The 12386-nt window shown below is 46.5% G+C and overlaps 1 protein-coding gene across 1 annotated transcript in view; it reads left to right on the forward strand.

Moving 5' to 3' along the window:
* LOC119174208 (uncharacterized) overlaps positions 1 to 12386 on the forward strand; it is a 43280-nt gene that overhangs the window by 29831 nt on the left and 1063 nt on the right. The window contains exons 4-5 of the mRNA XM_075896002.1: positions 3433 to 3580; positions 5858 to 6103. Coding sequence (XP_075752117.1) covers positions 3433 to 3580; positions 5858 to 6103 — 394 coding nt within the window. The remainder of the gene's footprint in view (positions 1 to 3432; positions 3581 to 5857; positions 6104 to 12386) is intronic.

Raw genomic sequence — 12386 nt, forward strand, 5'->3', positions numbered from 1 at the left:
GAGCGATGGCGTCAACCTGGGGGACAAATACCACCGGCGGCGGGTGGAATTCTTTGCTCCCACCCGCCACCTGCCGAGCCCTTTATAAGCTCTGGCTTCGTGCCATTGGTAGAGCTTATTGCGAAGGCCATGCTGCAACTACTACTGTTGCAAACGACATGGTACATCGAAGATAACGTCATTACATTCGCTCAACGTCTGAAAAAAACCCTGTGGCCACAGCGGCAGTTTTTAGTCAGAAGATGCTATTCGAGGTCATTTTTTAAAGCTTCCCCATTGATATTCGAATTCTGCAGTTAATAAACTGTCATTACGCACTCCAAAGCAACCTTTTTTCAAGAGTTTCTCTTTAAAAACGCTTCTTATGTAATAACCCCAGTGAGGTCCTACATGTAATAAAATAAAGCTTAATGATATGAAAAACAGCAAACATTTCCCCCCTCTGCATTTCTCAGCATAATTGTGTGTCATATTCATCTGTTTCTGCCTAATAAAAACTCAAGCCCTCAAACAATTTCCTTTTGGAGTATGAAGAGATAGATGGTGCTAGAGGATATAATTTCGGATACCACTAGTAAACTCGTCACATCGCTTGCAATTGTGTGCAACGCTGCAAGTGTGTGCGCGTAACTATAAACTATGCACTTAGCTGTTCATAGTGTTGTTCACTGTTTGTTCAACAATATTCATCAAGCCTGTGGGGTGTCACGAGACTCCTACGCTTACCAGGCTTGGGCATAGCTTGTAAATAAGCAGGCTGCTTAGATCGCTTTGTAACGATTGTGTCTGCCAATCATGAAGAACCCGCTTGACACAGCAGTGAAATTTGTAATGGAATGTCGCAGAGTTTTCGCGGCATCTGTGGCTTGTGCCCGATTGATGGGTGTCTGAGAGCTTGTGCAGGTAGCTTTGTGTCTGCCTTCTTTCCCACCACAGTGTGCTTCTTCAGTTGATTGTTGGCATTAGTGCTATCTCCACTAGTGTTCATGATTGCTTGTCCTACCTTCCTTTGTAATCACCCTCGACCAACTAGCTCAACTTTTTGCTGTTTTATGACGTAATTATTTCCTATGTAACTTGGCATCATCATCATCAGCATGACTACGCCCACTGCAGGACAAAGGCCTATCCCATGTTCCGCCAGTCAACTCGGTCCTGTGCTTGCTGCTGCCACTTTACCCGCAAACTTCCTAATGTCATCTGCCCTTTGTCTCGCCTCCGTGCGTTTGCCTTCTCTTAGAATCCAGTCGGTTAACCTTAATGCCCAGCAGTTATCCTGCCTACGTTCCCAACCCATGTCCATTTCTTTTTGATTTCTACTATGATCTCCTTAACCCCAGTTTGTTCCGAGATCCACTGTGCTTTGTTCTTGTCTCTTGAGGTTACACCTATATATTCACTTTCCATCGCTTGCTGCATCATCCCGAATACCTATGTAAATATGTGTACATAACTCCAAAATATTTAAATTATATTTATGTTCTACCACTTGTATATTCGCATCTAAATAATTCTTGTGCACTTGCTGTATAGCAGTGAAGGTGTTTTATTTTTCTTGTGTTAATGTTAGCCGAGGTTCCCGGTGCAGTCGCTTGACTTAGGGTTCGTTGTGTGGACACTACCAACTATGAACCTCTGTATTTTGAATGAATGACAATAAACTCAACTGAACTGAATGCTTCCTCTCTTATGGCATTTGAGAGAGTGCTAGCGAGCTACACTGCTTGGGGATGTCACTGAAGCAAGCAGGGAGAGTGAACGCTCTGGTGGACAAACTTGCCTGCTTAGGCCCAGTGATGGGCAGTTCAGTTTATTTGAACGTCTTCATTAGTGAACAGATTTCAAACGTTATTTTGGAGAAGCACACCTTAGACAGCACTCTACAACTTCCAGTGATCAGCTAACATTTGCGATGGTACCTGGTGAGGTGTCTTGTAAGAATTGCTGCATAGTTGCCCTGAAAAGCACCGCTATGCTTCCAATTTATCAGTGGAACAGGATTTAAAAATTAATGCGACTTGGACTCCCTAAACTGGACTCCTTCAGACTTGTAATCCCCGAGTTTGTTAGCATAAAATTAGCTTATTTGATCATGCCGTCAACACCCTTTAACTCCAAGAGCTTGCATATAATTGGTGCTGTGTGACATGCCTTATGATCTTGCACCTTCAAATATTAGTCTTGTCAGAGGTTCCAATCCAGTAAGGATTTTTTTATTAAACACGCAAATCACATGAGATATCTTTAACTAGCATATCCCATGAAAGAGCTTGCAAGGAAGTAAGTGATTTGGGATTATCTAACTTGCACCTCTGATCATTTGATTATTGAGGGGGCATAAGAATGCTAGTGCTTTCAGGTGTGTGTGAATAGACCTAAATGTAAACATAAGCATTTATAAGGCTGGTAGTACTTGCCCCGCCACGGTGGTCTAGTGGCTAAGGTACTCGGCTGCTGACCCGCAGGTCGCGGGATCAAATCCCGGCTGTGGCGGCTGCATTTCCGATGGAGGCGGAAATGGTGTAGGCCCGTGCACTCAGATTTGGGTGCACGTTAAAGAACCCCAGGTGGTCGAAATTTGCCGAGCCCTCCACTACGGCGTCTCCCATAATCGTATGGTGGTTTTGGGACGTTAAACCCCACAAATCAATCAAGGCTGGTAGTAGTAATGAAGACGAGTGAAAGGTGGAGCTCATTCAGACTCGCTCAAAAACTACATTTAGCTCTTTGTGCTCGCTGGGACTCGGCTCGTCAATATTTGCCTCTGCTGGACTCACTTGGACTCAGACTCCAAAACTGGACTCGCTCGGACTTAAGCTCACCAAAACATTGCTCTTCCGCACTTATGACCCCATCGGAGTCTGATCGATTCACGAGCGAGTTTGCCAACCTATGGCCACACGAGCTTCAAGCCTGTCATCAGAATTCGCCATTAGGAAAGCGCTTTGTGAAGAGTTACATGGTTTGTTTTCACTGAGTAATAGGCTGACAGTTTGATGCTTTGCTTCGGAGTTCAGCTCACTACATTGTGTGCATTTCCCAGGCAACTTGACTGATTGATTGATTTCTTGATGAATTGCTAAGTTAGTTTAATATCCTGAGGCCACACAAAGGTCATGAGGTATTTACTAGAGAGCTGTCAATTGAATCTGACCTTCTGGGCTATCTTTCTTGCACTAGGCCCATGCATGGATTCAGCTATTGTGGTTGTGCGGGAAATCCACATCCTTGGGGGGGGGATATAGTGTGGGTGATCACGTGGAACGTTAAACATTGTGTATATTTCTGAATGAGCCATTATACACCTGTGAGTGGTGAGCACTTGGAATATTACACATGTATATTTCTGAATGAGCCGTTGCCCTCTGCACCTGTGAGTGCTTTGCATACAGAGAGGCCATCATTGGTGAAGCCCTCGTGGTGCTCTTGCAGCCATTTCTTGTTGGAGCGTCGGCGCTTGAAGGATCGCATCGTGATCCAGGGCCCAGCTGGCAACAGGGCCGCATACGCGACACGCATCTTACGCAGAGCTCTGAATGTGGTACGGCGCCGCTATGACCGCTCGAAATTGCTCCCACAGGTGAGATCATGAGCTGTACTTGTTCTGTATTGTTATTATTTGAAATATTTGGCTCTAGGAATACGTAGTAGAGAGGCATACGTAATATAAAGGTATGTTTGCTCACAAAGACTTGTGAGTGAGACATGCGCCTAGCTTGCTGTGAAATTAAATTGAGCATCGCTGGGGCGACGATTGGCCTACGCAATGTGCGGAGCAACTGGGCACATGTTTTTTTTATTCATGTCCTGTCGTGAAGCAGACCAGCCCTGTGCAGTTTTCCTCCACTAAAAAAAAAAAAAAAAACGACAGTAACACAAAAATGCATATGCTTGTTATGTTTGGCACACATTTGCCTTTGAAACCCTTATGAAGAGCTGCTGTGGAAGGTCCTAGGAAAGATCTGGTCAGCAGAGTGCTTTCTTGAAAAAGAACTGGACTTTCAACGGCAGTTGCTGCAACTTTGCCTGTCTTGAAAATCCGCGTATCTCTATTTTTACAGTTGGTACTGCTCTAACCTGACGCAGTGTTACTGTGTTTTATTGTGTTTCTGCCCCGCCGCGGTGGTCTAGTGGCTAAGGTACTCGGCTGCTGACCCGCAGGTCGCGGGTTCAAATCCCGGCTGCGGCGGCTGCATTTCCGATGGAGGCGGAAATGTCGAGGCCCGTGTGCTCAGATTTGGGTGCACGTTAAAGAACCCCAGGTGGTCAAAATTTCCGGAGCCCTCCACTACGGCGTCTCTCATAATCATATGGTGGTTTTGGGACGTTAAACCCCACAAATCAATCATCAATCAATTATTGTGTTTCTGAATACCATTAGACAATGGAGCCAAGAAAGGTATAGGGAATAATAATTGTGCTGTTTTATGTGTATTGTAGTAACTGTGATACAGATGTTAACGAAAGTGGACAAAAAGTGTACAACAGTGCACGAAAATACAATCTGTCATTGGCAGGGAACGGACTTGTAACTGCTGGATCGGAAGGTTGCAAGTTAGGTCCCTTTCAAGTAATCTTCATTCACTTTGTCGGTGTGATGCATTCACATTATTAAGTTCAGGTCATATATTCGGCAAGCATGGTTGTTTGGCCTAGTGTTTGAGGCACTTGCTTTCCGATTGGTGGGGGACTTGAGTTCGAACTCCAGCCCCTGACCAGAAATTTATTTGGTAGTTTACCGTATTAATTCTTTGGTGCGTTCCAGCTATGGTTAGGAAGTTTTTTTGGAACACCACCATTTTGAGCATCTCGGGTCATTCTATGCAAGCTTCGCTTGAAAATGAGTTTAAGATTGTAACCAGCCAGTTTGCAAGAAAAACCTACCTCAGTAGTTGATATTTCTCTAAGCTGTTTCTATATGTTTGGAGGTACTGAAAAAAACTTTGCAGTTTCTTTGATGAATTGGAACCACAGGGCTGGTGTGGGATGCATCAATTACATTGCAATGATAGTGTATTACAAGGCTACCTCGTTATAAGAGATATGCGTAGGGGAGCAAGTTCCTGTTTCTCATATAAGGAGTCCTCTATAAGCAGGGTGCCATGTTTGCCTGTTTTGTTTCCTGATCAGTCCCTATTTTTATGTAGTGGCACTAGTGTCTTTTATACACAGTGTTCTCTCACGTTGGCGATTGTCCAATTTCCTGTGCTGCCCTGTGCCATTGTGGTTGGGCTCACTCGGACAAGAGCGTTTCGAGATCAGAGGCCTCACCACCAGGTTTTAGCACTTCGCCGTCATGGCTAGGGCCACGGAGGAAGAAATATTGAGGAGGCGAAACTCCCATTAGAATGTGTGTCTGGAGGCGTCCAGATAATTACACAAAAAATATAAAAATAACATTCTCCGACGACGACGCCAGGGCCCATGGGATCATGGCCGTCGTCTAGGTTTGGTCCTCCCTTCTGTCGCACCTGAAAGGGGAAGAGGATCTTTCTGCTAATTAAATACAAGTTTGTTCATCATCATCATCCGACAGAGACATATCAGTTGGTGCCGCCTTGTGGTGCAAAGCCGCAACCATGAAAAAAAAGGAAGAAAAGGAAGTGCTACCAGTTGAACGTGCTCCGTGACTGCAGCGGAACGCGAGCAACGTGTTTGCCTGATTTGCTCAGAAATGGAAACAGAGGCAGTCACCTTTTCTGCTGCAAGACATCGCCAGCATGACTTGGGCCTCTAGCAGTGTGAGTTTATCTGGTCGCCTCAAAGGTTGGATAGCACCTTCTAAATGTTTCTTCCTCTGTAAGTAGGGCACATTGTGCCCATGATAATTTTTCTCTCTGCTGACTGTCGTGCACAGGTAGTGGCTGCTTGTGAGCGGCAGCCGTTTCCGGAGCCCACGGAGGACTCCACCGGAGAGCTGCCCCAGTTTGAGGATCTCTACCAGATGATCCGTGAGGTGATGGAAAACCACGTACCAGCTGCCTTGGGAGACTGCGAGCTCTGGCTGATGCATCGTCTGCTGTGGACCATAGGCAACATGATGAAGACCCTCGACCTGGATGCTTCGAAGGAGGCCCTGTACCAGGCTCTCCGCTGGGCTGCTGTGAGTCTTGCGTTGCCCGCCTTTCAAATTCTTTATGTGCTGATGTAGGACACGCAGAACCACCGAAACTGGCTGCACCAGCCGTCTTTCACCAGCTTGACTCGTTCAGTCATGCCTGCTTCACACTGTGCTTGATTACTGGCAGGAAATCTATGATTGTGGCTATGTACTTGAAGACCAGGTGTGATAGGCAGGGGCCACAAAGTAAGAAATAATAGCCAATTTTGGTGAAGAACACTGTCGGCTCTTAGTCCACTTGACAACTGTGAGCACTAGCCATAGTAAAGCTGGCTATACTGGAAATGGAAAATATGTAAGCTGTCTCATGCTTCAGAATTTAGAGCACACCAAGTCTCAAGGCAGGTTTTGTGTCTCCCAAAATCATATCGGAGTTTTATGGTCCTAAGACCCCAGATATTATCAATGCAGGTCACACAAAATAACACCCTGCATATGCTATGCAGAGTGTTCTATGCAACAAGAACGAATGGTTTTTAAAAAAAATGTTTAACTGCAGTAGAATGAAATCGGGAATATGCAGCCTGACATCATGTGATTCTCATGAGAGTATTTTTTATGTGGTGTTTAATTAGTATTTACTTTAGGGTCATGTACATTTTATTACGTTGTAGAGGGCATACCAAAACAACCTATTCATTTACAGCGAAAGCTGTTATGAGATCACAAGGCTCGCGTGCGCCGTAATTGTCCACTGCCGGTGTCCATAATCACTAACGCACCAAATAAAAAAAATTGCAAATAAAAAACGCCAAGGACACCATGGGATTCGAACCGAGGTCCCCGCCATGCTAGCCCAGTATTCTATCTCCGAGCACGCTGGTACTTAAAACTCCTTTGCAGACTGGCCTTGGGTAGGCTTGATGTCGGGGAAGGAATTGCAATAATATGAGTAAAAAAGTGTTTTAGAAGAGAAAAACGACAACCAGGGGTTGCACAATTTGAATTGTGCAATGAGTGGGTCATCGAATGCCCCGACACATTACAAACGCTTGATCTTGTTCACTTAATGAGTGTGGTGCATATCCCTTGTGGGCGATCGAAGTATTACAAAAGTTTGTCATAATCTGTGCATCGAAAATTGCACAAAATTTCTTGCAAGTGTGCAGCGGGTGCTGCGCTTTTCCAAAGAATGACATAGGATGGCATAGTGAATGCCTGCCTACAATGCAAAGATTTATAGCTTAGTGGCCATCCTGCAAGTGTGCTTTCAGGAGCTACCTAAACAGTGTAAAAAAAACTCTGAAAGCCTACTGCTTTAGCTTTCGCTGTGACTGGGCTGCGCGTTCCGCGCAGGCCTGGAGCATTTTATTGCGACAGCAATTTTATGGACACTCTCGGCTGCATTTCGCCGTCAGTTTCGATGTCATGCACCGTATATGTATACGTATCTATATATATGAAAATGCAAGAAAGACTAAAAGAAACCAGAAAAGATACTCTGACGTGAGGAATCGAACGTGGGACCTCTGCGTCGTGAATGCGAGGCGTTAGCTACCGAGCCGCCGAGGTGTACCTCTTTGAATGTTCAAACGGCAAGCTATCTATACCTACCACTTACCGCTGTTGGCGGGCATCTCAGGGGGGAAATTATCGTGTTTTCAGCATTATCAGCAAGATGGCGCAATGAGCCCTGCGGCTCTCATCTCTCACGCGTACTTTGGCCCGCAGAGAGAATAAGGGGGTGTACGCTCGATTGCGTGCCTTCATCTTGCAGTGGTGAGGATTGTACGTCTTGGCTAACCTTTGGGTATCGACGGAATGATTCTGTTGTAGTTGCCGGGGGCACAAAGGTCACTGCGATCGTTGCACAGCCTCCGTTTGTGAAAAGGGCCTGCTTTTGAGACACAGCGAAGTATCAGCTGAGATGTTTATTCGCGTTCATCTGTACCTGTGAGTACGGTTCGTGTGTCATTTGTGCGTGAGAAACGCGGGGCACGTTTCGATCTGCTTGCAATTCTGCGCGTGACCTTCCGATTTATTGCTTTGACATGCATTGCTTCGCCTTTGCGACAAGCTGTGACTTTTTTTCTTTCTTTTGTGGCAATGCACCCGGTGTCTGGTGATTTCTTTTTTTCTTGTATTTGAAGAAAGCCCGCAAAACATGAAGTGAAACCATTTGGCTGCGCTCATGCATACCATATGGCAGCATGCTCAATTATGTTGGGAACGAAACAGCCATGCACGTGGACCGTCAATGTATCTCTTAATAGGAATGAAAGCGTTTCTTTGCCGTGTAGAGCCTTCAAAAATTCTGACGCACTGTGAAGCAAGTCGCTAGAGCCGATGCCGCAGAAGTAGCCACGGTTACCGTGCATGGTTCTTCACTCGAAGCACGGTTAATTGTAATACGGTTGTGCATTAGAGTCATGTGTTTTTTATAGTTCATATCATGTGGGCTTTTTTAAACACTGGAAAAAATAATCATGCTACATGTTTTTAAAAAATTTGATAATTTATTTTGGTATGCCCGTTACAACATTTTGATTTGTAATTGGCCCTAAAGCAAGAATTGAAATTTTGCACATTTGATCTTCGTTATAAGACCGGACTGTTTCACATAGTCCGGTTTGGCAAGAGGGAGCTTGCCATGTGCAGAAGCTTCGCACACATAGCTTTCCCTTCATTGTAAAGAAATGTAGTCTGCGAGCATACTTTCAAACTTTTTAGCCAAAAAGGGATACTGAGGAAAAACTGAGAAAAACATCAACATTCTACTTGGACATCAACACATCAACATTCTACAGTCGAATCCTGCTACAACGAACGCCGCTTCAACGAAATTCCCACTACAACAAAAAAATTCATGGTTCCCCATCAACAGTCCGTAGGAGTCAATGCGTAAATATTGTCGCCACAACGAACACTTTTTCTTCTGCCTTCGTGCTTCAACGAAATTTCACGATGCGATTCCAGGCTCAGATATTTATCGTTATATCGTAAACCCAGTCTTTAACATTTTGATGCATTTTCAGAACCTGAAAATACGTCGACGAAGTCTAAAACATGCGTCGGCACCACCAAAAACAACCGCTGTTCAGCAAGCTTGGGCGCGGCCTTTGACCGATAGTGATTGCAATGAGACTGCTCTGCTTTTGTCGCTGGCAAAAGCAGGGCAGTCTCATTGCCATTGCTATCGAGCAATGGCGGTACTAACATGCGTTTTAGACTTCGTCGACGTAATTTCAGGTTCCGAAAATGCATCAAAATGTTAGATTGGGTTTACTGTATAGCCGCAGACGATCCGAAGCTGAAGCTCAGTTGCTTAGTTCATGATTTTCTTCGCGCAGCTGCTGGGTGCATCTGCGGAATGATGCCTTTTCAGATTCCAATGCTTATCATTTTGTTATCGCTTGGCCAGTGTGATAGTAACTAATCAGAGCAGCTGTTCTTCCGCATTATCAACAAAATCAGCCAGCCGCGAGTGATTGATGATAACAATGGCATAAAATAAGGCAAAAGTCGCTGCTCCACAATACCCTGATGCCATCTCGGTGTTTTGACGGCGGACAGCTGCTGGTGTTAACAAAGTGGGGTCTTGAAGCGGCGAGCGCCACGCCACGCTCTTGGAGTGAACGGACACAGAAGACGCGGTCGGTACAAACCAAACAACAACATAACCAACTTTTGAACGAGGATATCATCCGCCGAATCGGTACATCAATCGTTATCAACACTCTAAGTCATCATTACACAAAATTATTATACACTCAAGCAACACAACACAAGAGCATACAAAAGGCGGCGTAGTCAACGCTTCACTCACCACATGGGCCTACCGCAGGCAGCCCACGGTGCCGTCCACGGCATACCCACCGCAAGAGACCAACTGTTCGCGGCAACCACCATGCGCAGAAGACTCGCTCAACTCTCGCTGCCACCAAGGCTTGCTTTCCGCCAGGGGTCACCGCCGGCGCTACACCATGATGATGATGACGATAGTGGTGGTCAACTCTCGAGAACACGTCACCTATTGCCCGGTGATTGTCACCTGAAATGTGGTCCTTTGGGCGAGACATGTGCGCCACGCAGCGCAAACAACTTTACAGGGGGTGCCAGCACCCCCATGTCTCTTTAACCTTAAATTAAACCATATTCTGAAAAACAAACAGATCAGCTACACAAGCTATAAACATGATAACCCATGTTTCTACATAATGTCCTTGCACTTCGACTCCGCCGCCGGTCGATACTGCTGCATTGTCCGGCTAGACTTCACCTCAGTATCGGTCCCGCAACAGCAATGTTACCGTCGGTGCGATGATCCATCACTTGTGCCGACACGTCTTTCCATTGCGACCAGCACTCACAAGGGCGCCGCACTGCAGGCAGTTGCGCAGGTCCCAGGCATCTCGTTCGCCCAACCTTACGACCGCATTCCTGGCTAGCAGCCCTGACGATGTGCAGAAGATAGCCAGCTGCGGATTGCAATGCTCCCGCGGTAAATTCCAAAACACTCAACAAAAACAATGAAGCAGGGCTTAGGGAAGGGAGCTTTGGGCTTTTCGCCCACGTGGTACGATGGTCAGCACTACTAGCTGATACATCGGCGGCGGCCGAGACGCCCATCAAAATAAAATAAAAATCCATTTTTGCTGACTCGTGCATCGCAAGATAAAAAAAGTGAGGGAAGCAAGGAGAAACACCTCAACGCCACTATCTTTCTGGTTGTGCCACGTGCGACAGACGACTGCGCAGAGCCTTAGGTCTAATGAGTCGCTTGGAAACAACCGACATCCACCTCCTTGGGGCAGAAGAGGCAGCCACGAGGAGACATCCATGAGGTGACATCCACTCTGTGAGGTGGTCTTATCGCTCGCCGCACACAGCAGCTTACTGAGCGATCTGTGTCCACCGCCCCGGGCGGTGTGACGACGCCCCGGCATTGATCTGCTATACAAGACAGCAATGACGCATGGCTCCCTGAGCCCAAAGAGTGAGAAGAAGCTATTTACAAAAAAAACGAACCACCCACGAGGTTTCCGTACTCACTCACTTCGGGCCTGGCCTATAAGCCACGTGCTCCAGGTCTTGCTCACCCCAGGATGCAGACCGCATGGCTCTCGTCCCAATTCAACAACGTTTTTAAACCAATCAAACAAAAAAAACTACTTGCAAAAAAAAATAAAAAACCTGAATACGGACAAGTTCAAACGTGTCACAAATACCAATCTCTTCACTTTTCAAGAAAGCACACCGTCGACGCTAGCAACGAGAAGTCCCCCCCCCCCCCCCCCCTCCAGGCCTACTCTACCTCGGCTCTAATAAAAGCTTGCACCGACCTGCGCAAACTGTCGTCCGATTCTCCAAGAGCCCCACGTCAGGGCAGCCAGTGTTGAGGTCTCCAATCGGCGAGCGCTGCGCCACGCTCTTGGAGTGAACGGACGCAGAAGGCACGGTTGGTACAAACCAAACAACGTACATACATTTATTTAACTAACTTTTGAACGACGATATCGTCCGCCGAATGGGTACATCAATCGTTATCAACACGCTAAGACATCATTACACGAAATTGCCATACACTAGAACAACATAACACAGGAGCACACAAAAGGCGGCGTCGCCAACGCTTCACCCACCACGTGGGCCTACCGTTGGCGGCCCGCGGTGCCGTCCACGGCAGACCCACCGCGAGAGACAATTGTTCGCGGCAACCACCTCGCACAGAAGAGACTCGCTCAACTGTCACCCGCCACCAAGGCTTGCTTTCCGCCATGATGATGACGACGATAGTAGTGGTCAACTCGCAAATACGTCACCTATAGCCCGGTGATGGTCACCCGAAATGCAGCTTTTGGGCGAGACACGTGCGCCACGCAGCGCAAACAACTTTACAGCGGGTGTCAGCACCCCCACAACGTGTTAATGCAACTGTTTGGTTCGTTTGCGAAAGCGGTTGTAATCATTGTTTCAGCAGGCTTTTCACCATGGCCTGGCTATGCATAGACGAGAATCGCGTTGTGACGCTGCCGGGATAGAATAAAAAGCAGCGGACACTTATTGAATGTTGAGAATAAACGTTCCTTTGTTTTACTAGTTCAGATCGGCTATATTTTTTTCGATTTCACTACAACGAAATTTTCGCTTTAACGAAATTTTTTCCGTGCCCTTTCAGTTTCGTTGTAGCTGGGTTCGACTGTACTTGGAAGTAGAAACTGTGCCAATTTCACGTATTTTTGAACATTTGCCTATATGCTTGGCCAATTGTCAGCGGGACTGCGCGCTTGTGTGAGCCGTGATGTCACATTCACTGACGTGCATG

The sequence above is a fragment of the Rhipicephalus microplus genome, chromosome 5 (genome assembly GCF_043290135.1).
Source record: "Rhipicephalus microplus isolate Deutch F79 chromosome 5, USDA_Rmic, whole genome shotgun sequence".
NCBI classification, from domain to species: domain Eukaryota; kingdom Metazoa; phylum Arthropoda; class Arachnida; order Ixodida; family Ixodidae; genus Rhipicephalus; species Rhipicephalus microplus.